At 58.3% G+C, this 25511-nt stretch overlaps 2 protein-coding genes across 4 annotated transcripts in view; one reads left to right on the top strand and one right to left on the bottom strand.

Moving 5' to 3' along the window:
- The window catches only part of HDGFL2 (HDGF like 2), a 22542-nt gene extending 15693 nt beyond the window's left edge, over nt 1–6849 (bottom strand). For both annotated transcript variants that reach the window (XM_080799513.1, XM_080799512.1), the window contains exons 1-3: nt 6704–6849; nt 3877–3953; nt 3635–3773 (exon numbers count right to left, since the gene is read on the bottom strand). In XM_080799513.1, coding sequence (XP_080655639.1) covers nt 3635–3773; nt 3877–3953; nt 6704–6775 — 288 coding nt within the window. In that variant the 5' untranslated portion in view covers nt 6776–6849. The remainder of the gene's footprint in view (nt 1–3634; nt 3774–3876; nt 3954–6703) is intronic.
- Nucleotides 6850–14217: 7368 nt separating this feature from the next.
- On the top strand, nt 14218–24313 carry UBXN6 (UBX domain protein 6). Of its 2 annotated transcripts, none has more exons than XM_080825399.1 (10): nt 14218–14417; nt 17186–17349; nt 17681–17745; nt 18547–18675; nt 21429–21526; nt 22098–22173; nt 22900–22984; nt 23074–23424; nt 23548–23696; nt 24163–24313. In XM_080825399.1, the coding sequence occupies exons 1-10, from the start codon at nt 14335–14337 to the stop codon at nt 24289–24291; spliced, it is 1329 nt and encodes a 442-aa protein (XP_080681525.1). In that variant the 5' UTR covers nt 14218–14334; the 3' UTR covers nt 24292–24313. The 2 variants fall into 2 exon arrangements, with proteins under 2 accessions (XP_080681525.1, XP_080681524.1); XM_080825398.1 differs by having other exon boundaries at nt 14225–14417; nt 17681–17754.
- Nucleotides 24314–25511: the final 1198 nt, after the last annotated feature.

Here is a 25511-nt window from a genome sequence, read left to right on the forward strand (position 1 = left end):
GGAGCGAGAGCTCAGAATCACAGCAACGATGAGACAGAGGCGGGAGACCAGCCAGGTCTGTCCTAGCCTCTAAGTCCGGGCCACTGGGCGGCTGAGCGGGTTAAGCCTCTGCCTTTGGCTCAGGTCATGATCTCGGGATCTGGGATCGAGCCCCGCATCTGGCTCCCTGCTCGGTGGGAAGCCTGCTTCTCCCTCTGCCCCTTCCCCTACTTGTGTTCCCTCTCTTGCTGTGTCTCTATCAAATAAGTAAATAAGATCTTTAAAAATAATAAATAAATAAATAAACATAACTCCTCCTTGCTTCTGCCAAGCTCCCCACTAACTGGGGTCTAACTCATGCCCCTCACATCTGCCCAGGTGGCTGGGGCGGCCAGGTAGCAGGGGTGAACAGGTCTGTCCCACAACTGCGAAAATGGACTCTCTGGGAAGGTAAGTGACTGGCCCTACCTTATGCCTGTAGATAAAGCCAGGAACTCTGGATCTCCTGGGGTCAGCCCATGGGATCTAACTAGTTTTGGGGAAATCTGGTCCACACAAGAGAAGCAGGGGGTACAGAAAGGAACCAGGAGACAAAGGCCAAGAGCCAGCCAACCTCCAACCACCCCAAGCCCGATGGTCAGGTGAGGGGGGTTGAGCATTCGTTTCTCTCACTGCCTTAATGGATCAAGAGGGTGACTGAGGTGGAAAGGGAAGGTCACGTTCAGCCTGGCCTCATTCCCAACTAGCATCTCGTCAGCTGCTCAGCACTGTGCCGTTTGCTCACGGGGCTCCCCCAGCAACCCTGTGAGATGCTGACACTACCAGGATCCTCATCTCTAATGAGGAGACTGAGGCTCAGAGAGGTGATGCAGTGTCCCAAGGCTCACAGTAAACAAGAGCTAGAGTCAGGACTCGAACCCAGGTCCCTACATTCATACCACAGGGCTCTTAACCCCAGACCCAAGGTAGAGATTATTCTCAGGGCCCTCCTCCAGCCCGGGACATGGGAGGCCTGGGCTTTAGCCCCAGCTCCCTTTCACCAACTTGAGAACCGTGCACAGGTCCCTGTCCCTTTTCCTCTATCAAGGGACAAGCATACATTTCTAGGATCCTTCTAAGTCAATGGTTCTAAACCAGAAATGACTCTTGTTCTCTTGGAGGCATTTGGCAATTCCTAGGGACATCTGAGGCTGCCAAAACTGGGGCACTTCTGGCATCTAGTCGGTGGGGGCCAGGGATGCTGTTAAACATTCCACAGTGCCCAGGAGCACCCCCTCCCACCCTGCCCTAAAACGATGTAGCCAGAAATGTTGAAAAACCCCGGTCTAGGTCTAAGAGGTCTCAGATTCTAAGTGGGTCCCTCTGGGCCTCAGTTTGCTTATCTGGAAAATAGAAAAGATGCTACCTGCCCAGGCTACTCTCAGGATTACTGTGGACCAAAGGACAATGAAGCTGGAACCACACTCAGATACCACTTTCCACCTCCCGCCTCGGCAAGGGGATGTGAAAACAGGGCTTGCCGTCCCCTCTTAGAGGAAGAACCAGCTAAGGTTATCGGAAAGAATGAGTCTGTTCTCTGCATGCAAACCAACACTCAGGATATATTTTTGGGGTGCCTGGCAGGCTCAGTCAGTGGAACGTGCGACTCTTGATCTCAGGATCATGAGTTTGAGCCCCACGATGGGTGTAGAGGTCATTAAAAACATTTATTTTTTTAAAGATGTACTTTGGAAGACAAAAAGCAAAATTTAGAAGTCTATGCCTTAGAAGGAAAAGTTGCGTACGATTTCATTATGAAGACAAAACCTCAGAGGATGTACAAGAAAAGAGTAGCTATGGTTATCCTGACACGATATGGCAGCAGAGTGACCAGGAGGCAGGGCTGACTGTCCACTATCCCTACGCACCTTTGTATCTTTTCAATTTTGTGCTGCAAGTCTGCGTTCCCACAAGAAACTTGGAGGCTGAACAAAGAGACCGCTCAGGTACCTGAACAGAGCTGCTTCCGAAAGCGGGCCTGCGGCCTGGCTCCATCAGAAACGTCTAGGCTGATGCCTAGGCCGATGCGTTGGAAGGAACACCTCAGGGGTCCCAGGCCTGAGCCCCTGAAAGCCAAACTTCCATGGGTGGGGCCCACGAATCCACATCTTAAACAGACGTCCAGTTTGGAGCCATAGGCTCCAGCAAGACAAGCTCTCACACTTAACAGCTACTTCTCAACCTGGGGAGTCTGTGTCGGGCCAGTTTAATGTCAAGGTTGTACCATTTCTGAGTTTATTTCCTCGAGGGCAGGCATCTACACAGCACTTAGCAAGCCGTGGGTGAGCAATAAATATTAAACGGTGTGATGATTCACCAGCAGTAATAAGTTTAGGATGTAACCAACAGCACTTGAGCCAGGGCCAGAAAAGGATCACACAGAACCAACTGTCATGAAGACCTTCCAACCCATTCACCCACAAAGCCGGGAGACATGGTGGGCAGCAGAAGCGGGGAGGCGGGGAATCTCCTTCTCCCAGACCCATCTGAGGAGGTAAGAGCAGAACACCACCAACATCCACTAAACGTGAGCCTTGCCCCCTGAGAAGGGGCTGCCAAACCCTCAGCACTCAAGAAACATCTGGTGATAAACCCTGAATCCCAGACCGTGAGCTCCCAGGAGGCCAGGAGTGGGACTGCTTCATCTCGGACCGCCGGTCCCGCCCCAGAGCAGTGCCTACTGGGTCAGCGGTGGCTGAGCTCACACACACCAGACCCTCTCGGCGCCTCCTGCATCCCTCCCCACAGGCCAGGCCACAGGCCCTCTTCTCCCCCAGCAAGGATGCTCTGCCTCCTGCAGTCAGTCCGCTTGGCCTCCCACCCAACCTCATGCCCACCCCTCCTGAAGCCAGGCTACTCTGGGTCCCTGGGCCTCCGGCAGAAATCCAAAACACGCTGGCTGAGAGCAGAGCCGAGAACCCCAGCCCAGCCCAGCCCGGCCTCCCCTCGTCTGCGTCTCTTCCCAAAATGCACAGAGCAAGGTAGCTTTCTGCCACCTTTCTGCAGCCTTCCGAGGCTTTCCACGAATTTCACTTCAACTCTTCTGAATGCTGTCTTTCCCTGAACATTTCCTGACACTGATTTGCCACTGAGATGTCATCTCTGCGGTTCTTGGCACTTTTTTCCCATCTAAGCAAGAACTCTCACGTTGACCAACCAGAGCCTCTTCTCAAGGCAAAATCTGGCAGTAATGGGGAAGGAAGGCACGTCACTGACAAAATAACTTTTTTTCTGAGAAAACAAAAGGTTTTTTAAGAGCCATAGAAATGCTATTATAAATCCAAGCTAACTGTAGGGCACTGAGTTTCACCAGGGGTGGCCCTCCAGCCCTCCACGACCCCAGGGGTACTCGTCTATGTCTGGAGACATGTATGGTGGTCACGACTTCGGGGGGTGGGGTGCTACTGGCATGGAGTGTGTGAGGCCAGGGATGCCACTCACCCCAGTGTGCCCAGGACGCCCCAGGACACCCCGAAGTGCCAAGGGAGGTTGAGCCCTTGCTCCTTTCCTACGAGACAATCTGAGACCACCTGTGGCGCCCAATGTAGCCAAGCGCCAGGCATGACTTGGATTCCGCACACGCCACATCGGTCATTCTCCATCCCCAGGTACTCACCAGAGGAGCGCTGTAGCTGGCGTGGGGATTGTTCTGGATCTCCCACAGTCCCTCATTGAAGCCTTTCCTCTTGTTGGGTTTCCCGTACTTATCTTTACATTTGTCGTAAGGAAACAGGTCCTTGGGTCCCAGGAAGGCTCTGGAGAAAGGAACCATGGGGCCAGTCCCAGGTGAGTCAGGCCACCCAGGAGGCACCAGGAGGCACCAGGTGGGAAAATCAAGCCCCACCTGCGGAAACTTACGTTTCGTGTGTACCAAAGAAGAAAATGGGGTACTTGTTGGGCGGGGGCTTCACAGCACCATCGGCGATATCATCGATCTGCAGTGAGAGGCAGGTCAGGGGGTGGCTGGGGGACACCTTTACCCCCTGACCCAGGAAATCACCAAGAAATCAGCTAAGTTACTTGGGGTAAGCATGCTGGGAGGAAGAGAGCCTTCGACTGAGGGAGACACATCACCTTCCAGCTAGGCATCTGCATTCTTCTAGGAAACCCCCCCGCAGTGCATACCTATCCCCTCCCCCCCCCCAGAGTGTTTTCTCTGCCTCCAGGGTAGGTGCTTCACCTGAGCAAAGCTAAATATGGTGCCCTGGGCAGCCAGGAGGTAGGGCAAGCTCAGCCTCTCCACACTCCCAGGACCCTCCCACGGGACCCCTTCCGCAAAAAGGCGATCGGGTGGTCGGTCTCCCAGAAGCTGTAGCTGGCAGCTCCAAGGATGCAGAGGGTGGGGGGTGGGCTGCAGGAGACAGGGCCTGAGCATCCAGGAAGTCCCACCCTCTCCCTACAGGCCCATGGGCCCCGGCAGCTGTCAGTCACCTCCCCACAGGAGGCTAGCAGCCCCTTCACTTCCAATCAGGTGCTTGGAAATGTTCCGGGCTTCAGAGCTGCCAGGAGGGGGTAACGAGCACAGGGAGAAGCTGGTACACTCGAAAGAAGGGAAGTGCCCGGAAAGTTTCATGGCTCTAGAGTCCCCCCAAAAATAAGCCCGAGCAAACCAGGTTAAAGTGAGTTTTCTGGTCCCCGTTAATCCTTCCCATCCTCTACTATGCCTGGGGGCTACTGGAACTTTCCCATCCCCCTCACCTAGCTTCCTTCCTCAGCTCTCTGGGCTACTTTTCAAAGTCCTTGGTTGGGGGCATCAGGCATCCATCCCAAGCATCCCACTGCTGCACAGGAGCTTCCCCCAAACTTCACCTCCTGAGAACGAGCCTGCCACGCCTTCCCGGCCGGGCATTTGCTCCGGCCTCACCACGGACCCGCCTCTGCGCCTGAGGCTCAGGTATCCTAGCGGCAGCACCAGCTCCAACCGTTGTCAGGACTGCCGGCCTGGTCAGTGTCCCTTCCCGGCCTCCTGTGGCAGCCTGTCTGCACCCAGACCCCCAGCTCTGCGTGATGCCCTTATACGTACTCCCAGCCTGAGGGAGGGGGGCTCCAACGAGCAGGGAGCGGGGCTGAAATCGCAATACTTCCCGGCAACTCCCCTGCGGCCTCAGTTCCAGCCTCATCCTCCCCATGCCCCCTGCCGCTGCCTGGGCCTCCCACCCCCCATCCCCCAAATTCCTTCAGTCCTGTCATGCATATTCCACCAGCCTAGGTCCTGGGGCAGCTTTACTCCCGAGACTGGGGATGACAACCGCCAGCTCCCTCCTCCACACGGGCCTGCCGGGATAGTGCCTGGAAACGCACTCTCTGGGACCTCCACCCTCAGGACCCCACCAGACCGGCACCCCTCAGACCATCTGGGTCCCCTGGATCTCAGCTTCTACCCCGGATCCCCTAAGTCCCCTTGGCTCAACCTCTTCCCTCAGATGTTCTCTCTTTTGGGCTTGAACCCAAAAAGGATCTAATTCAAGAATCAGGGAGGACCACTCCGAGATCTCCCTCAACCTCACACCCAGCCGGCCTCCTCCACCAGAGGACGGGGGAGGGGGTCCTCACGAGGGCAGTAGCTCCCAGGGTCCCTTATGCAAGTCTCACTCCAAGCTCTGGTTCCTGACACCCCTCCTTATCAGATGAGTCCTCTCCGCTTCAGCGACCGTGTGAACACAGCACCCCCCCCCCCGCGGCATCTACCCTCCCTCACCCCCTCAGCCTCAACCCTCAACCCCTCTCCCCTCCTGCACCGCTCTCCAGCCCTCTCTCGCACACGGCCTGGGGCTCCACCTGACATCTTCAGGCCGCGGCACCCCCTTCCCATCAGTGGGATTCCTCTCCTTAAGCCCCATGTTCCTCTGCTCTCCTCACACCACCACCTCCTTCAAACTTGAACCCTGCCCCCTCAGGCCCCAGGTCCCTCAAACCCCACTTCTCTTGGCTCTGGATCTCCCCGCGGCCCCCCGCACCCCTGCGCGGGGGCCCTCAGGGACGGGGACCCCAGACCCCCGGCGCGGACTCCCTCAAGTCCGGGGACCCCCAGACCCCGGCGCGGACCCCCTCAGGCCCGGGGACCCCAAGACCCCGGCGCGGACCCCCTCAGGTGCGGAGACCTCCAGACCCCGGCGCGGAGCCCCTCAAGCCCGGGGACCCTCAGACCCCTGCGCGGGCTCCTTCAGATCCGGGGACCCCCAGACCTCGGTACGGCTCCCTCAGGCGCGGGGACCCTCAGACCGCCGCACGGACTCCCTCAGGCCCGGGAACCCTCAGACCCCCGGCGCGGCTTCCCTCAGGCCCCCGGACCGCAGACCCCGGCGCGGCTTCCCTCGGGCCCGGGGACCCCCAGATCCTCGCGCGGGCTCTCTCAGGCCCCCAAACCCCAGACCCCGGCGCGGCTTCCCTCAGGCGCCGGGACCCCCAGACCCCCGGCGCGGCCTCCCTCAGGCGCCGGGACCCCAGACCCCCGCGCGGACTTCCTCACGCGCTGGGACCCCCAGACCCCGGCGCGGCGTCCCTCAGGCGCCGGGACCCCCAGGCCCCCGGCGTGGGCTTCCTCAGGCCCAGGATCCCCCCAGGACCCGCTGCGCGGGTCCCTCAGGCCCGGGGACCCCCAGACCTCTGTTGTAAGGATCCCTCAGGCCCGGGGCCCCTGCTGCCCCACCCCCCCCTGCCTGGCCCATCTCCCGCGCGGCCTCACCCGGGCCGGCCAGTGCGGGTAGCCCTTCATCTTGGCGAACACCAAGTCCCCGGGCTTGAAGGCATGCGGCATGCTGGCGGCGGGAAGCCCAGGCCGCAGGAAGCGGCGGCGGCAGCGGCGGCGGCGGCAGCGGCTGCGGCGGCGGCGGCGGCAGCGGGAGGCGAAGCCGGGGGCGGGAGCGGGGCGCCGAGGGGGCGGGGGCGGCCTCCTGGGCAGAGGGCCGGCGCGTGCTTATTGGACTGCGCGCCCCCGGAAGTCCCGCCCTCCGGCCTTCACGGGCGGGAGGTGCCGTCGCTCAGGACCACGTGCGGGGGATAGAGGCGCACGGGGACCAATGAGAAGAGGGGTTGGAGCAGAGCAAGTTAACGGGATTGGGTAACGGGTAGATCCAAGGGGCGTGACCCAGAGGCCTAATGGGAGCAGGGCGGAGGTTATGGGAGGTGAAAGGGGAAAGGTGGGAGGAGGGAAACGGAGACTTTCAGGGAGTGGTGAGGCGGGTAGCCAGGCGGCTTAGGGGCGGGGCCTAGGACAGAGGGGCGGGCAACGAACGGCCACAGAAGGAGGGCTTTAAGTAGGAGGCAGGCCATTGGCCACCACCGAAAGAAGGCCTACTCCGTGTAGGGGGCGGGGCACAGAAAGCCTCCCGCTCCCGGGAGCCGGTTGGCTACCACTCCAGAAGGCCTCAAGGTAGGGAGCAGGCATTGGCCACCGTGGGGGGCGGGGCTTACGCAGCTCTTCGCCATTGGATAAAGTGATAGAGGTTCAACTCAAAATAGGGACGCGCCTTTGCCGGCCCGAGGGGCGGGGCTCGGGGAAGGGGCGGGGCTCGGGGAAGGGGCGGGGCGGGCTCGGGGAAGGGGCGGGGCGTGGGGGAGTTCTTGGGGTAAACAGCCAGAGAGTGCGCGGGGGGCTCCTTTCTTCACTCAGCGAAAGGTTTTGCGCGCCGGCTGCCAGAGCCGCAAGCTACCCGATATGCCTGTTCATTCGCCCCGCCCGGCCGAATTCCTTAACCTCTGTGCCTTAGTCTACCCACCTATAAAATGGGGTTGGTAACGGTACCCATCCTAGCGGGGCGCCAACGTTAAGTGCTCTCATCATCCCTAAAGCCTTGCGGACTGCGCCTGCCCGTCGGAAATACTGGGAGCGCTAGATGCTGCTACCTCCTCTGTTAACTTCGCTCTTTTTTTTTTCCTTTTTAAAGATTTTATTTATTTCACAGGAGGAGATCACAAGCAGGCAGAGAGGGAAGCAGGCTCCCCGCTAAGCAGCCCGATGCGGGGCTCGATCTCAGGCCCCCGAGACCATGACCTGAGCCGAAGGCAGAGGCTTTGACCCACTGAGCCCCCCAGGCGCCCCTGTTAATTTCGTTCTAGTGACCCTTGGTAGGAACTCGAGGTAAAAGAGCCAGAGTGCTTAGGAAAATGCTGAGCAGTCGGGGAGGGGCCAGGGCGGGCTCTCTGGACGGTAATTTAGATAGAGACTCTAGAAACTCGCAGGGCAATGAAGATGGGCCAGTGGAGTGAAGTGGATACAGAGACGGTGCGGAGGGCGGAGGGGACAGCAAATGCAAACGTGTGAGCCAGAGAGGATGGAGCAAGCGAGTGGGTCCGTCGAGGATCTTTCCTAGTGCCCTGGGAACGTGTGTGAACAGTCTGGCTTTTATTTTAGCTTCTTGGGAAAACACTGGAGAGATCTGATCACAGGGTACAAAGATAATACTTTAGTCTCCAGACACATCCTTATGCACGTGAAATACATCTGCAAAAGACTTTTTTAAAAAGTGAAACATAGACTTAACCACATGACCCTAGGAATCTACGCAAGAGAAATGAAAACACACTCCCCACAAAAACCTGTACAGCATTACAGCATGATTCACAACAGCCCCAAAGCAGAAAGACCCAAGTGTCCGTTGATACGTGAGTGGATAAAACAAATGTGCTATATCCTCGCAACGAACACTATTCAGCAATGGAAAGAAAAGCAGCACTGACACACACGACCACCTGGAAGGGCCCCCCAAACACGAGAGGCAGTGAAATAAGCCAGACAAGAGGTCACATACTCTCCAACATCATATGCTATTTGATGGAATGTCCAAAAAAGGCAAATCTTTCAAGACAAAAGTAGTTACTTTGATCTAGGGTTAAGAATCCAGAGTTAAATTTATAATTTCATACAAAGGGCAGTATAAGGTTTCTTTTGCAGGTGATGGAAATGTTTTAGATTGTGGTGATGGTCTTACTGCTTTGCAAATATAAAATGAAATTCTTTGAACTGTTCCCTAAAACATGAAATTTAGGGTATGTGAATTATTTATCAACAAACCTTTGTCTAAAAATGATTTCTCGGGGGGCACCTGGGTGGCTCAGTGGGTTGGGGCCTCTGCCTTTGGCTAAGGTCATGATTCCAGGGTCCTGGGATTCAGCGGGGAGCCTACTTCCCCCTCTCTCTCTGCCGGCTTGTGATCTCTGTCAAAAAAATAAAATCTTTAAAATAAATAAATAAATAAATAAATAAAAATGATTTCTCGGGCCGAGAAGAGCTATAAGGTAGAATTGTTAGATAAAATTCAGAACAGAAAGCCCAATTAAATCTAAATCACAGATACACAACAAATACCTTTTCAGTGTAAGTATGTTCTGTTTGGCTCATGCAATATTTGTGACATACCTATGCTAGAAAATTATTTGTTACATGTCCAACAACATGCATGAATCTTGAAGACGTTATGCTCCAAGAAATAAGCCAGATGCAAATGACAAATCCCGAAGGACCCCACTCCCAGGAGGTCTCCAGAGGAGTCCCAACTGCACAGAGAGATGGTGGGAGCCAGGGCTGGGGCAGGAGGTGGGGAGTCCGTGCTTCATGGGGACAGAGTATCCATTTGGGGAGATGGAAAGTTCTGGAGACAGAGGGTGGGGGGTGACAGCAGGATCGTGTGGTGTGCTTCATGCCATCGAGCTGCACACTTAAAAATGGTTGAAAGGGTAAATTCTATTTATATTTACCACTGTAAAAATATAATTGATAATAAATAACATCCAATAGAAATACCTAAGTCATAGTTCCTTAAAATGTTTAAAATTGTAACTCAATGTTATATAGCTACCGTTCAGGTATTTGGGTTTTTTGTTTTTTGTTTAAGATTATTTATTTATTAAAAAAAAAAAAAAGAGGGGCGCCTGGGTGGCTCAGTGGGTTAAAGCCTCTGCCTTCAGCTCAGGTCATGATCCCAGCGTCCTGGGATCGAGCCCCGCATTGGGCTCTCTGCTCAGCAGGGAGCCTGCTTCCTCCTCTCTCTCTGCCTGCCTCTGCCTACTTGTGATCTCTCTCTCTGTCAAATAAATAAATAAAATCTTTAAAAAAAAAAAAAAAAAAAAAAAAAAAAAAAAAAGATTATGAGAAAGAGAGAGAGAGCAGGAGCGGCAGAGGGAGAGGGAGAAGCAGGCTCCCTGCTGAGCAGGGAGCCCGACGACTCAGGGCTGGATCCCAGGACTCTGGGATCATGACCTGAGCCGAAGGCAGACGCTTAACCAACTGAGCCACCCAGGTGCCCCAAGTATTTGGGTTTTTTGTTTGTTTGCTTGTTTTTTAAAGATTTTATTTATTTACTTGACAGACAGAGATCATAGGTAGGCAGAGAGAGAGGAAGAGAAGCAGACTCCCCGCTGAGCAGAGAGCCCGATGTGGGGCTCGATCCCAGGACCCTGGGATCATGACCCGAGCCGAAGGCAGAGGCTTTAACCCACTGAGCCACCCAGGTGCCCCTGTTTGTATTTTTTAGTATTTGTTTTTTTATCTGAAATTCAGATCTAGGGTGCCTGGGTGGCTCAGTCGGTTGAGTGGCTGTCTTTGGCTCTGGTCATGATCCCAGAGTCCCAGGATCGAGTCCCGCATTGGGCTGCCTGCTCAGCCCGGAGTCTGCTTCTCTCTCTGACCCTCCCTCCTCTCGTGCTCTCTCTCTCTCTCTCTCTCTCTCTCTCTCAAATAAATAAATAAAATCTTAAAAAAAAAATCAGATCTCACGGGGTGTCCTGTATCTTACATATGCTAAATCACACAGGGGCCAAGTGTGGAAGTTGAAAAAGGAATGAAGAAGATGGTATGGAGGAGCCTGAATTGGGTGTAGAGGTCCCTTCCCCGGACCTCACTGAGCCACACTGAGCAGCTGGGAAATGGTGAAGCTTTGGTGAAAGCTGGGGCCAGCTTGCTCCCAGAAGGGGGGGAGGACCCCCCCAAAGGGGCAGGCTGAGGCAGGAGAGGATCCATGTCTTCCTGCCAGATCAGAGGCCCGTGAAGACAATGGTTGAGCCCTTAGTCATCACCTGGGGAGGAGAGGTTACTTCCTGTTCCCTAAGAAACGGGGCCTGGCAGCGGGCCAGAACAGGCAAGTTAGAGAGGGAGCTACCCCTGACCCCCAGAACGGCAAGAAACAGCCCCCTCCAAACAGCAGGCCGCCTGAGCCCCTACTGTGTGCTGCAGGCTTGGTTTGCTCGGGGACTATCATGAGGAAATATTTACCACCCATTTAGCCAAGTACAAAAAGTAACATTTACAGGGGCCAGCCTGACTCAGTCCATAGACCATGTGACTCTTGATCTCAGGGTCATGAGTCTAAGCCCCACCTTGGGTGTAGAGATCACTTAAAAATAAAATCTTTAATAAAATAAAAATAAGTCTTCAAAAAAATCAGTAACATTTATTGAGCAGCCAATACGTTCCAGGCCACATTATTATTATTATTTTTTAAAGATTTTATTTATTTATTTGACAGACAAAGATCACAAGTAGGCAGAGAGGCAGGCAGAGAGAGGAGGAAGCAGGCTCCCTGAGGAGCAGAGAGCCCGATGCGGGGCTCGATCCCAGGACCCTGGGATCATGACCTGAGCCGAAAGCAGAGGCTTTAACCCACTGAGCCACCCAGGCGCCCCCACATTATTATTATTTTTATAACCTTTTTAAGATTTTATTTGTTTGAGAGAGAGAGAGAGTGAGTAAGAGAGAGAGCACTAGCAGGGGAGCAGCAGAGGGAGAGGGAGAAGCTGACTCCCCACTGAGCAGGGAGCCCAATGTGGGGCTCATTCCCAGGACTCCGAGATCATGACCTGAGCTGAAGGCAGACGCTTGACTGATCGAGCCACCCAGGCGCCCTTACCTGTCGTTTAGGGAACAAATGACCACAAACTAAATTGATTTTTTTACCATTTTGGAGGTCAGAAATCCAAAGTGAGTCTCAATGAGCTAAAATCCATGTTTGTGAAATTACGCTCCTTCTGGAGGCTCTAGGGGAGAATCTGTTTCCTTGCCTTTCGCAGCTCCTAGAAGCTGCCTGCTTTCCTCAGCTCAGGGCTCCTTCCTCCATCTGAAGACATTTTCCTAAAGAAAACATATAGATGGCCAACAGGTACATGAAAAGGTAATCAACTAATCATTAGGCGAATGCACACTGAAACCACACACTATCACCTGATACCTGTTAAGACGGCTATTATTAAGACAAGAAACAAGTGTTAGTAAAGATGTGGAGAGACAGGAACGCTCATGCATTGCTTGTGGGAATGTAAGTTGGTAGAGCCACTGTGGAAAAACAGTATAAAGGTCCCTCAAAATATTAAAAATGGAAGTACCAGGGGCACATGTGTAGCTGAGTCGGTTGAGCCCAGAGTCTGCTTGTACCTCTCTTGCTGTCAAATAAATAAATACAATCTCTTAAAAATAAAAAAAAAGTATCATAACCCAACAATTACACTTGTATCTGAAGAAAACAAAAACACTAATTCGAAAAGAAGTGTGCAACCCCCATGTTCCTTGCAGCACGACTCACGATGGCCAATTATGGAAACAAGCCAAGTGTGCATGGAAGGATGGATGGATAGAGAGGAGGTGGTATGGATATATGATGAAATATTATTCAGCCCCCCCCCAAAAAACTTGCCATTTGTGACAACAATGGATGGACCTCAAGGGCATTAAGTGAGGCAAGTCAGGCAGAGAAAACCAAACACCATAAGATGTCTCTTATACGTGGAATCTAAACAAAGTAAGAAGAGGGGGGCGCCTGGGTGGCTCAGTGGGGTAAAGCCTCTGCCTTTGGCTCAGGTCATGATCCCAGGGTCCTGGGATTCAGCAGGGAGCCTGCTTCCCCTGCTCTCTCTCTGCCTGCCTCTCTGCCTACTTGTGTTCTCTGTCAAAATAAATAAATAAAATCTTAAAAAAAAAAAAAAAGTAGGGGCGCCTGGGTGGCTCAGTGGGTTAAAGCCTGTCCCTTCGGCTGGGGTCATGGTCTCAGGGTCTTGGGATCTGAGCCCTCTGCTCAGCAGGAAGCCTGCTTCCTGCCTGCCTCTCTGCCTACTTGTGATCTCTCTCTCTGTCAAATAAATAAATAAAATATTTTTTAAAATTAAAAAAAAAAAAAGTAAGAAGAAACACAAAGAACCCCAGGAAGCTTATAGATAAGGAGAGCCCATGGGTGGGTTCCCTGAGGCGGGGCTGGTAGAAACGGAGGAAAGGGGTCAAAAGAGAAAACAAAACAAAACCCAGATGAACCAAAGCTACCGCCAGTGCCCCTCTCACTCCTAAAAAAGCAACTGCAGCTACTTTATATCATCTGGCGCCCAGACACATCCGCATTTCCCCCCGTGGTCTCAAAAATGCCCCCCGTTCCTGCGCCGGCCCCCCTCTTAGGTGAGGTCGCCAACCGTCCCCGGCCGCCCTCCCTTGCTCCCAGCGTCCACCTTCTCTCTCTAGCGCTTACCACCACCCACTCGGCCCCAGACCCGACTCTCGCCTCGACCGTCCGCCCAGCCCGATCGGAAACTCCACGAGGGCTGCGAGGTCGGGGCATTCGTGTGTGCTTCCCCGCTGGTACAGGGCCGACTCTCAGTGCGCAGAGACCAAGTCCTTGCAACGTCTGACATTTCTTGAAAGCTTTCTGACGGCATCGTGACCCTGACAATGGGGTCCGACGAGGGGGCTGCCCGTCCTGTGCCCACTTCACAGGAAACCAAAGCTCCGCAAGCTTTGTCTGGGCCGCACCGGATTCTTTCCTAAATCCTGTGCAGAGGATTTTAGGGCGCCTTGGCCCAGACCCCGTGGCGATGCGCCCCAGTGGGTCCCCAGGCCCTCGCTCGTGCGCCCTCTCCCGCGCCCCCAGCACGTGTGCCCGAGAGAACCACAGCGCCGGGCACGGGGACGGTCACCGCGGCCCTGAACGCCCCCACATTGAACTGCGTGGGGTAGCCAGGGAAGGCCCTCGCGCAGGGAAAGGTCAGGACCGAGTTCCGCGGACCGGCCCCGCCCTCGCCGATCACCGCTTTGGGGAAAGCCGTGCAGGGCGCGCGGCGTAGCCTCCAGCCGGAAGCGCGCTCGTCGCCCCTGGCAACGGAGTCCGGAAAAAGCGCCGAGACGCCGCCCGGGGGTGCAGAGCGGCCGCCGCGGGCCAGCGAGGCGCGGAGAGCTAGAGAGGCACCCACGGCCGATTGTCACGTGGGCGGCCTCTTGAAGGCGGGACTTCCGGCATCAAGGTATTTTCTTTCCGGTTGTTGGCTCTTGCCGGCCCCACCCCGACTGGGCCCTGCGCCCCCCCCCCCCGCCCCCCGCGGCCCCCTGCCGCCGGGCCCGCCGCCACCATGAAGAAATTCTTCCAGGAGATCAAAGCTGACATCAAGTTCAAGAGCGCGGGACCTGGTCAGAAGCTCACGGAGTCCGTGGGGTGCGTGACCGGCGCTGATTCTTGAGATCCGAGAGCGAGCACGGGAGGGGGAGCCCAGAGAGGGCTAGGGGCGGGGAGGGGAGTCCTAGCATCTGGGGGTGGGGAGAGCTCTCTGGGGGCGGGGCACGGGGGGGCGACGGTGGGAGCAAGGGGAGGGGTAGCCTCCGGGGGCGGGGCGGGGGGGGGTCGAGGCTTCGGGGGCGGGGCTGGAGGCGGGGGCTAGGGGGCGGGGTGCAGAGTTGGGGGTCACTGGAGAAACCGTAGGGGAGTATGTGGGCTGTACAGGGACCCCAGAGGGGCATCACCTAGGGAATCTAGGTGTTCGGAGATTGCACACAGAGCCTGAAGAAGCGAGTACAGCTGGGGTCGTAGAGAGTGGGGAGGCGTAGCATTCATGGCGGTAGGGGTCTGGGCCCTGGTTCTGGAGCGTGAGGGAGGATCCGGTAAGTGTGATTAAGGCCAGGGAGCCTGAGGCAGTGTTGGAAGAGGTCTCGGCGGACCGGGGGCGCGGGGGTCGGAGAGGCTTAGGGAGGTCTGGGAGGGACATGGAGGCGGGTGATGGTGGAGGTGGAGAGCTGGAGGCATCTGGGGAAGGGATGGGGACCTTGTGAGCGAAGGGTGAGTCAGACGGGAGGTCCTGAGGGGGACCTGGGAGGAGAGGGGAGAAGAGGGAAGGCCGGTGGAGTGCTCATCCAGGCCACTGTGGACGTCTGGGGAGACTCAGGGAAGAGAAGGGCCAGGGGCGAGTCTGGAGACTCAGGAGAGGACAGAAGATGGAGGGCTCTGGTGGGCTGGGAAGACCAAAGGAAGTGTAAGAGGGGGCGGGGGCTTTGGGGACTGAGTGGGATCTAGGAAGGGAGTGGCTGAAGATGTCAGCCCTGGGTGGGGTCTGTGGGGAATGGAAGGGATTGTGGAGAGGGCGGCAGTGAGGGGTAGGTGGAGAGGCAGGGAGGCTGCAGGAGGGGAATCAGGAGGCAGTGGGGGTGGGTGAGGGAGAGTGGGTACATGACCTCAAGGCATCTGTCGTGGGGACTGGGGGTTCCTGAGAGTGGGACGAAGGAGGCCCACTAGGGCCAAGTTCCTGAGTCAGGGAGGGAAGCCCAGTAGACTGAATCAGGTCCTGGGAGCCTGAGAGAGGAGGGCAGCTTAAGAGAGGGCCAGGGAGAGGGGGTAGACCAGACGAGAGGGTCCGTTCATTTGTTCCGCAAGTACTGGGCAGAGGTGGGGCTGGTGCAGCAGGGACTGAGTGTGACGGGGAGGAGGCGGGGGCGGTGTGGGTGATGACCGTATCAGACAAGAGGCCTGGGAGGACAGAAGAGGGAAGTAGCTTGGAGATCCGGGCTTCTGTGACACCCTTGGGCAAGACTGGGGGCTCAGGGTGTGTGACAAGGGCTGTCATGGGTTTCATGGGTAAGAGAAGGTCTTTGCCGTCTCAGGGCTCAGCTTCCAGGGGGGAGGTATGAACAGATAAACCAGCACACGTGGGGTGAGAGATCCGGTGGTACTCAGAGCTGTAAGGGAAAATAAGCTGGGTCAGGAGATGGCAAGTGATTTGGGGGACTGTTAGGGCGTCCTGGAAGCCCTCTCTGGGAAGAAGACATCTAAGCCGAGAGCTGGAGGAGAAGTTCAGCATCCATGTGAAAATCAGTCTTCACACACACACACACACACACACACACACACCCTGGAAGCAGCCCTGGCTGCTCCCAGACCTTCTTTCCTCGTCCCACATGCAGACAGAATATTCCGGGCAGAAAGTGCAAAGGCCCTGTGGTAGGAGCCAGTTGGGCCTCTGGGAGCAACAGCAGGAAAGCAGAGTAAATTGGGAGGTGTGAAGGGCCTGCAGGTCGGGGAGGCTTTAGGACCGTGCTGTGCAGGTGGTGGACAGGCTTGGTGCAGGAGTGACAAGCTCTGGCTTAGATTTAAAAGGATACCTGTGGCTGCCCCATGGAGCCTTCAAGAGAGCGAGTAAGGTGTTTTGAAAATGGTGTTTTGATAGAACTAAATGTCACATGGGGCAAGGGTGGGGTGTGTGATTCATCTTTTCTTCAACACAAGGTTGTCAGCTGTGGGCAGAGGGGCAGGGATGGGCAGGAAGCAGGTCCCAGAGATGTTGGGACACAAAAATCAGGCCATCCGTGGCTCTGAGCAGGGCAGGGGGAGTGAGGCCAGGAACCCAGAGCCTTGGCTGCTTAGAAAGTTCTGGGGATGTAATACAGATAATTCCAAGCCCTGGCACCTGGAGAGGGTCTTGAGGGAAGGAGGCGAGGCAGGTGAATTAGCGTAGGGTGTGAGGACGGGCTTCTCTGCAGGGGAAGGCCTGATCGTTTCTGGCATACTGCCAGGCAGACAGTAGGTGCCTACTAATGAAGCAGCAGCGCTTGGCTTCCACAGACTGGCCGGGTTGGTCTTGCTCGGGAGGGACGGAGGAGAGGAGTGACAGCTTTGAGTCTCCTCGGTTCCTCAGGGCAATGGGGCGCCTTCTCACGGTTGCGTAGTGGTGGCCCGTGTGGGCGGGCTGGCGGTCCCCCTGTTTAGCGGCCAGGACCCTGAGGCCCGGGCTGGTGCAGGACTTGCCCTCAGGGGCAGAGCTGGGAGCAGACCTGCCGCCTGCCCCCTGGGGCTCTTCTGTGGTAGAACCATCTAGTGGCTGCGGGTGACTCCTGGGGAAAGAGGGAGGAGTCTGTCCGCTGCACAGAAGCGGGAGAGGGGCAGAGGCTCTTCTGTCTGACCCCACGTCACCTCACCTTTCTTCTGCCTGTCCCCAGGGAGAGGGCCCCCAAAGAAAAACCCACCCAGCCAGCACTGCGGCGAGCCCGCCAGGGACCCACGGATGAGGCCCAGATGGCGGCCGCGGCGGCCCTGGCCCGGCTTGAACAGAAGCAGCCCAGGGCCCGGGGCCCCACGTCGCAGGAGTCCATCCGCAACCAGGGTGAGCGAGGCCTGTGCTTGGCCCGGGTTGGAAATCGTTACGGGACCAGCAGCTTTGGGGGCTCTGAAGTCTCAAGTCGTTGGAGGGGGTACAGGGCAGAAAGGCACAAGGGTGCTGGGGTCTGGAAGGCTGAGGAGGGGAGAAGGGAGCCGAGGCAGGGTTGTCATCAGGCGATCAGGGGAGGCCCAGGGGCGGGGGGAAGTGGCTCAGGCAGGGGGGCCCCGAGGAGAGGAAGGGCTGGATCTTGACCCTCTCCGGTCTTGGGTCTTGGGGATGTGGGCCTGGGGACACACCAGGGCCTACAACCCGCCCGTCTCTGTCCCGTCTCCAGTGAGAAAGGAACTTCGAGCTGAAGCGACCGTCAGCGGGAGCACAGAGGCCCCAGGGAGCAACACGGTAAAGACGGTAAAGACGTCTGCACGGCGGCCAGACGCCCGCGGGGCCTTCTGGAGCGGGGAGCTGGTTCTTGCCTGTGTCGGTCTAATTGGCCTTTTCCTCATTACGAGCCGGGGGCCCAGCCCTGGGGCTGTAAGCATGCAGTGCTAGGGTGGGGGACACAGGAGAAGTCAGGGTGGCCGGAGGTCACCTCTGGCCTTGTGCACAAAGGCAGTGTGGGGAGCCCCGCCTGGAATGGTGGAGGCAGGTTGTGGTTGAAGGTGGGGTTGACTGGGACCTTGTCACACTCAACTCCTGCCCTCAGCTGTTTCCCGGGGAGTTGGGAGGGCTGTTCAGAGACTAGAGGCATCAGGGATGCCTTCCTGGGGGAGGTGGGCTTTAAAGGGGAGCTTGGCCGAAAGGGTGTTCTGAGCAGCCTGACCCTGGGGCTCTCACTGAGTTTTAGAATGGAAGAGGCCCTAGACAGTGCCTAGGGACGGAGGTCCAGAGAGCACTTGGGACTTCTCTAGGGTGCGATGACTCCTGACTCTCCCGCTGGCCGCCTCCCCACAAGATGGGGGAGCCATGATCAGGGCCACTGCAGAGCATTGGCCCCGCATCCAGAGCCGCCCCCCACTTTCTGCCCCCCCCCCCACTTTCTACCCCTCGTCCTTCAGTTGTGTGCTGGCCCCACTAAGCCATTTTATAGAGCTGAAGGTGGGCTCTGCAGGGCTGCGGTGCAGGGCCGGACTGTCCCAGCGCCCACCCGCAGAAGGGGCGGCGTGGTGGCTCTGGGCTCAGCCGCCTGCACCCCCCACCCAGGTGCCCGAGGCCAAAGAGGAGGGCTCAGCCCATCTGGCGGTGCCCGGCGTGTGCTTCACGTGCCCGCTCACCGGGGCCACGCTCAGGAAGGACCAGCGGGATGCCCACATCAAAGAGGCCATTCTCTCGGTGAGTGGCAGCGCCGGCGCCCGCCCCGGGGAGGTGGGTGGCTCGGGTCCGCGTGGATGGTGCGTGCGTCGTCCCGAGAGGCCACGTGTGCGTGGGGCACGAGACGTCCAGTGCCCCAGGGCGGGTGAAGAGAAGCCACCTCTCGCCCTCCCTTCCTGGAGGCGACCGCTCTAAGTGGTTTCGGGCCCTTTCCAGAGAGAGGTCCCAGGTAGGCACAGCTGTCAAACCCCGCACGCGCTCTCCCCAGGTCCGGGTGTGCTGTCCCTGCCGTGACAAACTCTGACGAAGCCGGTGGCTTCAGACGGCCCGCGTTCTCTCCCGGTTCTGGGAGCTAGGAGCGTGGCACGGGTCCCACTGCGCTCGAGTCAAGGTGGCAGCGGCCCCGAGTTCCTTCTGGACGCAACAGGGGGGCGCGCGGCCCGGCCCTGTCCAGCCTCCAGGCTGTGCGTGGCGGCTCCCCCCATCCTCACAGCCAGCGTGCCCGGCCCGGGTCGTTCTCGGGCCGCCTCCCTCCTCTCTTCCCCTTGAAGGGACCTCGACATTAGCTGCACCCACCGGATAATCCAGGCTAATCCCCCTGTTTTAAGGCCCGCTGATGGGCAGCCTTCATTATCTGCCTCCTTGCTGCTCCCAGCCCGTGTCACCAAACATGCCCACAAGACAGAGGGGTGAGGGCAGGGGCATCTGCTGCGCCTTACCCCGAGTTCACGGGCATTGATGTTTTTCTCCATTTGTCCTGTCACCCCTTTCTAGTTTGTTCTGAACCCTCTGAGAGACGGTTCTGCACTGTTAACGACTTGACATAAGTTCCGTAGCTGTTTAGAAAGGTCCTCGCTGAGGACTGTATGGCCGGTGTGTCCTGTCCTAGCGGGAACAGTGACGCGACGCAGAGCCGCGGTCAGTCCTGGGGCGGGAGGGAGCGCTGTGTGGACGCGTGCGTGGGCTGCGGCCAGCGGCCGCTGCTGAACCTCCACGGGGCTGTCCCCACTCATGCTCCGCCAGCGGCTCCCCCAGATCGTGGTGACCACACCGTCCCTGTGGGGGTTGCAGACGCTCCGTCTGTCTTCCCCCACATGGACGGGTGAAAATATCTCGGGATAGTTTTAACGTGCGTTTCCTTCACTTTGGTTCAGGTTGGCCGGGTTTTCATAAGAGAATGTGTCTCTTTCTCGTCTTTCTGTTGGGTGGTTGGATTATTTATGTATTTATTTATTTATTTGGTAGGCCCTGTGCCTAGAGGGCCTGGGGGGCTCAGCGGGTGAAGCGTCTGCCTTCGGCTCAGGTCGTGATCCCAGGGTTGTGGGATCGAGCCCCGCATCGGGCTCCCCACTCAGTGGAGAGTCTGCAGCTCCTCCTTCCTGTGCACGCGCTCTCTCTCGTTTTTGCTCTCTGTCAAAGAGATAAATCTTTTTTTTTTTTTTTAAAGATTTTATTTATTTATTTGACAGACAGAGATCGCAAGTAGGCAGAGAGAGAAGGGAGGAAGCAGGCTCCCTGCCGAGCAGAGAGCCCGATGTGGGGCTCGATCCCAGGACTCTGAGATCATGACCTGAGCTGAAAGCAGAGGCCCCAACCCCCTGAGCCACCCAGGCGCCCCCCAAAGAGATAAATCTTAAAAAAAAAAAAAAAAAAAAGTGGGCTCCGTGCCCAGCGCAGAGCCCAGTGCGGGTGACCCCACAACTCGGAGATCAAGACCTGAGCTGAGACCAAGAAGAATTGGATGGTTGACCGCCTGAGCCCCTGGGTACCCCTGGGCTTTTTCTGAAGTTGATTTGTGGGCACTTTTTACATATTAGGGAAATTGGCGTTTTGCCTGTAACGTGAATTGTGCACGTTTTCCCCTAGTTTTTTACTTTTAGATTGTGCTTGTGGTAGCTTTGCCATGTGGAGGTTTTTGATTTGTGTAATTAAATGTGTTGGTCCTATGGCTTCTCGGTTTTGTGGCACACTTAGGCCTTCCCTGCTTGGGAATTAAAATGATTCTTGCATGGTTTTTTTAGTGTTCTTCTGTTTTGCTTTTTGTTACTTAATGTTTAAAATTTTGATCCATAAAAACCACTTGAATCTGATTAGAAGCTCTCACCCTGTCCAGCATGAGGCGTGAAGCCAGTGCTCTTTTTTCCCGGATAGCTACCAGCTTCTCCTGACCCCCCCAACCCCCTGTGACTGAACACACCTGCTCTTTGGTCATGCTGTGAAATCTGCCTCGATCACAAAGCAGATTCCTGTACGGGTTTGGCTCCTTTCTGGACATTCTGCTCCTCTGTCCCTTGTGTACCCTCGGGCCCTGTACCTGGAAACCCCAGAGAGCAGCATTTGGAGCAGTAGCTCGTCCCCGGGGGGTGTCTGGGAGGTCACGCAGGCCTGGCCTGGCCTCGTCCTGAGAGCATGCCCCCTCTTATCTGGAGACGGCTTTTTCTGCCAGTCGACGTGTCTGTCCCCTCTGTCCCACCCCGACAACTAAACTGGGAAACCGGGTAGCAGAGGTCTGTCCGATGGATCCCCGGAGGTGGCATCATCTGGCCTTTGATGCACCCTCTTCCCTGGAGGTCAGGGTAGGACGAGGTCCAGGCTGGGGTACAGGGGGGCTCTCTTCTTCTCTTCCTTTGCTGAAAACGCACAGTTGAGTTTGTTTCAGTGAAACGCTCCTGGCCTTCCAGGGGACTTTTGTCACCCGATGTCACCTGAGTAGTGAGACCGGGCTGCTGGGGGGAGGGAAGGGTGCCTGATGCACTTCCCTTCCTCCTCCCCAGCACTTCTCCACGGACCCTGTGGCTGCCTCCATCATGAAGATCCACACGTTCAACAAAGACCGGGACCGGGTGAAGCTGGGTGTGGACACCATCGCCAAGTGAGCGGGCAGCTGCCCTCCCATCAGGGTGTCGCCCCCACTCCGGACCACAGCCTCCTGGGGGAGCCTGGAAGGAGCACGGGAGTGCAGCCAGGCCCCACCCTGCACTCCCTGCCCCAAGCCCTCTGGAAAGGGGCTTGGCCTCTCAGGGCCTCATTTTACCTGTCTGTACAACAGAGGGGTTTACCAAGGGAGGGGGTCCCAACCCTGGCTTTCCTTCGGCATTATCGAGGAGTGAATGGTCCCCCCCACTCCCCTCATCTGTTCGAACAGGCCTGGGGGAGGAAGGATGCCAGGAAGTCCCTGTAGCTCGTGAGCCCCTGGGGCCCCGGGGGCTTCCAGGGTCCCTTATTCTGGCTCTGTCTGCCGCACCCCACTGCCGTGTGTGTTGGTGTCCTCGGGGGAAGCAGGACCAAGGGGGAGGCCCGGGAACGGTCCCGGGTGGGCTGTGTGGGGGGCAGCAGTGGGGGCTGTCAGCCCCAGGGGGTGGGCTTCACGGGCGGCCCTCCGGGGTGCATCTTAGCACGAGGCCAGGTAGGACTGTCAGCTCCTGCCCCCCGTTCGCCCGCAGGTACCTGGACAACATCTGCCTGCACCCCGAGGAGGAGAAGTACAGGAAGATCAAGCTGCAGAACCGAGTGTTCCAGGTGAGGCTGCGCGCGGCGGGGCGTGGCCGGGCCACCTGCATGCACGCGCACACCACACACACACACACACACATGTGCACACACACGCGCACGTGCACGGCGCCCCGTGGGGGGAGTAGGGGAGGCTGCCGGAACCAGGGGCTGGAGGGCTGGGGCAGGGGTGGCGGGGCAGGGCGGGCAGCAGGGGGCAGACAGGGACCTGGGTCGTGCATCACGCGTCTGTGTTGTCTGCTCGCCCCACCACCCCAGCGGGTTTCGACTGTAATTTGAATGCGTTGGGATGCCGTGGGCACTGGTGAGATTTCTCCTATAAGCGCAGACTTGGGGTTTCTGTGGAGAAATCTTGGGGTCCCGCCGCCGTGGCCCACGTTAGCTGTGCCGCTGGCAGGGTGCCTGCTGCTGACTTCCGGTGGCCGTGGCCGCCCCCTACCCCCTTCCTGCCCCCACATCGCACGCAGCTGGTCTCCCCCCACCTCCGGGGTCCTCTTGCTTGTCCCTTGGCCCTTCAGCATCCCCCGTGAGCTGCTGGTGGCAGCCCTGCGGCCGGTGTTGCGGCGAGTGTGCTCGTGCCCCCCTCTGGGGACGGCGTCGGCGGGTTCGCCCGGTTCGCCCGGTTGGCCGTCGCTCCAAGACCAGGGACCTGGGAGCTGGGCAGGGTGGTCAGTGAGGCTGGTGGCCTCCCGGACACCCCGGGGCCTCGTGTGACCTCTGGCTGCACTCGCTCAGGAGCGCATTAACTGCCTGGAAGGGACCCATGAGTTTTTTGAGGCCATCGGTTTCCAGAAGGCACTGCTTCCAGTTCCTGATCAGGGTAAGGGAGGTGGAGCGGGGTCTTGGCCGTGCGGGGAGAAGGGGGGGGCTCTCCCCGCGGCAGCAGAGTGACCTCTGTGTGCGCCCCAGAGGGCCCCGAGGAGTTCTACGTGCTGACTGAGGGCGTGCTGGCCCAGCCCCAGAGCCTGCAGAGGCACAAGGAGCAGCTTCTGGTCGCTGAGCCCGTGCGGGCCACCCTGGCCCGCCAGCGCCGCCTCTTCAGGCCCTCGCCCATGGCCTCCCAGTTCGAGCTGCCCGGGGACTTCTTCAACCTCACGGCGGAGGAGATCAAGCGGGAGCAGAGGCTGCGGTCCGAGGCGGTGGAGCGGCTGAGTGTGCTGCGGACCAAGGCCATGCGGGAGCGGGAGGAGCAGCGCGAGCTGCGCAAGTACACCTACACGCTGCTGCGCGTGCGCCTCCCCGACGGCTGCCTGCTGCAGGGTGCGTGCCCGGGGGCCGCGCGGCGGCGGGAGGGGAGGGGAGGGGCGGGGCGGGCCCGGGGGGTGCTCCCCGGCGGCGCTCCTGCGGACCGCGGGCCCCACGGGGACTGTCCCGCCCACGCAGGGACCTTCTACGCCCGGGAGCGAGTGGCCGCGCTGTACGCGTTCGTGCGGGAGGCCTTGCAGAACGACTGGCTGCCTTTCGACCTGCTGGCCTCGGGCGGGCAGAGGCTGTCGGAGGACGAGAGCCTGGCCTTCAATGAGTGCGGGCTGGTGGGTGACGGGCTCCCTGCGTGGGGGGGGTGGGGGGCACTTTCGGCAGTGGGTGGTGTGGGCCCCTGGGTCCAAGTCCCACCTTCCCGTGGACGTGTGGCGTGCCCCCAAGTGATGTGTCTCTGCCCGTTTCCCACCGAGAGCGTGGGAACATGGCAGGCGTGTTAGAGTGCTCTGAGGAAGTGAGCCAAGGCAGGTGGATCCCAGCTGAGGGCCTTGCTGGGGAGGACGGGGGGGGGGGGGGGGGGGGGCGCGGCTGTCAGACCCTCCCGTGGGAAGACTGGAGGGACTTCCTGAGTTCCTGAGGTTGGCGAGCCCACGGGAACGGGCTGGTTGTGGTGGCTGTGGTCCCCGGCGCAGAGCCGCCCCGGTTGAGCGTGGCCCTGGCCCCAGCACAAGGAGATGAGCGCAGAGACTCCAGCACAGAGACGCCAGAGTGCGGCTGAGGCTTTTCAACCCACCGCAGGTGCCCTCGGCCCTCCTGACTTTCTCGTGGGACGCAGCTGTGCTCGAGGACATCAAGGCCGCGGGGGCCGATCCGGACTCATCTATTCTGAAACCTGAGCTCCTGGCGGCCATCGAGAAGCTCTCGTGAAATAAAAGCAGGGTTAGCTTCAGCCTGCGTGGGTTGTCTCATGCTCTCCTGCTTCCTCCACCACTAGCCCCCCACCCAGTCTCCTTCCTCCCAGGGTCCCCCACTCCCCCGGGAGTGCCTGCCCTGGCCCAGAGAGCACTGCAGGCACCGGGAGGAGCGCTGGTGTGCTGACGCACGCCTGGGACGGCCACCTCAAGAGGGCTTCCGGGAGGCGGCCGCCGCACCTGTTCACAGAGCCCCTGGGCGGGAGAGGAGGCCTGCGGCACGGGCCCAGTCCCCATGTGCTGTGGCCCAGGTGGCCGTGGCTGGCCCTGATGCTGAGCCACGGGGTTGCTGGGGACAGCAGCAGAGGGAGATGCAGGGCCTGTCAGGACACGGTTCTGTGGTTACCGAATTACAAACCCGAATAAATGACATCAGACTCATCTCCTGGTGCTGAATTGAAGCAGTGGCTGCAGGGCTGCCGGCACAGGAGGCCCCCCGAGTGGACCCCGGGGGAGGTGGGGCGGGGTGGGCACCTGCTGAGGGCAGACCTCCCAGGGAGCTCTCGTCTTATTCGGGGGGGAGGCCCGTCCTCAGCCCCAGTCCCTGTGGTGGTTACTTTATAGGATTAAAGTGGCTGTGCCTGTGGTTGGGGATGCGCAGACAGAGAGTGTCCTGGGTAGGCAGGTGGGCCCAGCGTCACCACAGGGGTCCTCACCCCTGGAAGGGGTAGGAGGCTGCAGTGGGGGGGCCCCCGAGTCCACATGGGCACTTCTGGAAGCTGCAAAAGGCAGGCGGGTCCCCCCTCCTGGGCTTCCAGGAGGAGCTGGCACTGCCCACACTGGTTTCCGACCTGTGAGGCCCATGGCAGACTTCTGACTCCCAGAACCATAGGGACAAGTGTGGTTTTAATCCAAGTTGGCAGCCATGTGTTCCAGCAGCCGCAGGAAGTGAGTAACGGAAGCTGAGCGGAAGCTGAGCGTGGAGCCCAGGAGGCACTGGCCCTGGTCACGTGTCCCCTGGGGAGATGCCCTTGACTTCACCTGGGCTGTCCCCTCCCATCTCCCCAGCTGGCCCCTCCCAGACCCTCTCCTCTGCAGAGAGAGAGGCCTGTGGTGGCCGGTCCCCTGGCTGCCAGTCCAGTGACAGACAGACTTGGAAGTTTGAGGCCCAAACGTGATTTTACCATCAAAAACACCTTGTAGCCCCCCCAGCCGGCAAGAAGCCCCCTTATGCCT

This window comes from Martes martes (assembly GCF_963455335.1).
Source record: "Martes martes genome assembly, chromosome: 1".
NCBI lineage: Eukaryota > Metazoa > Chordata > Mammalia > Carnivora > Mustelidae > Martes > Martes martes.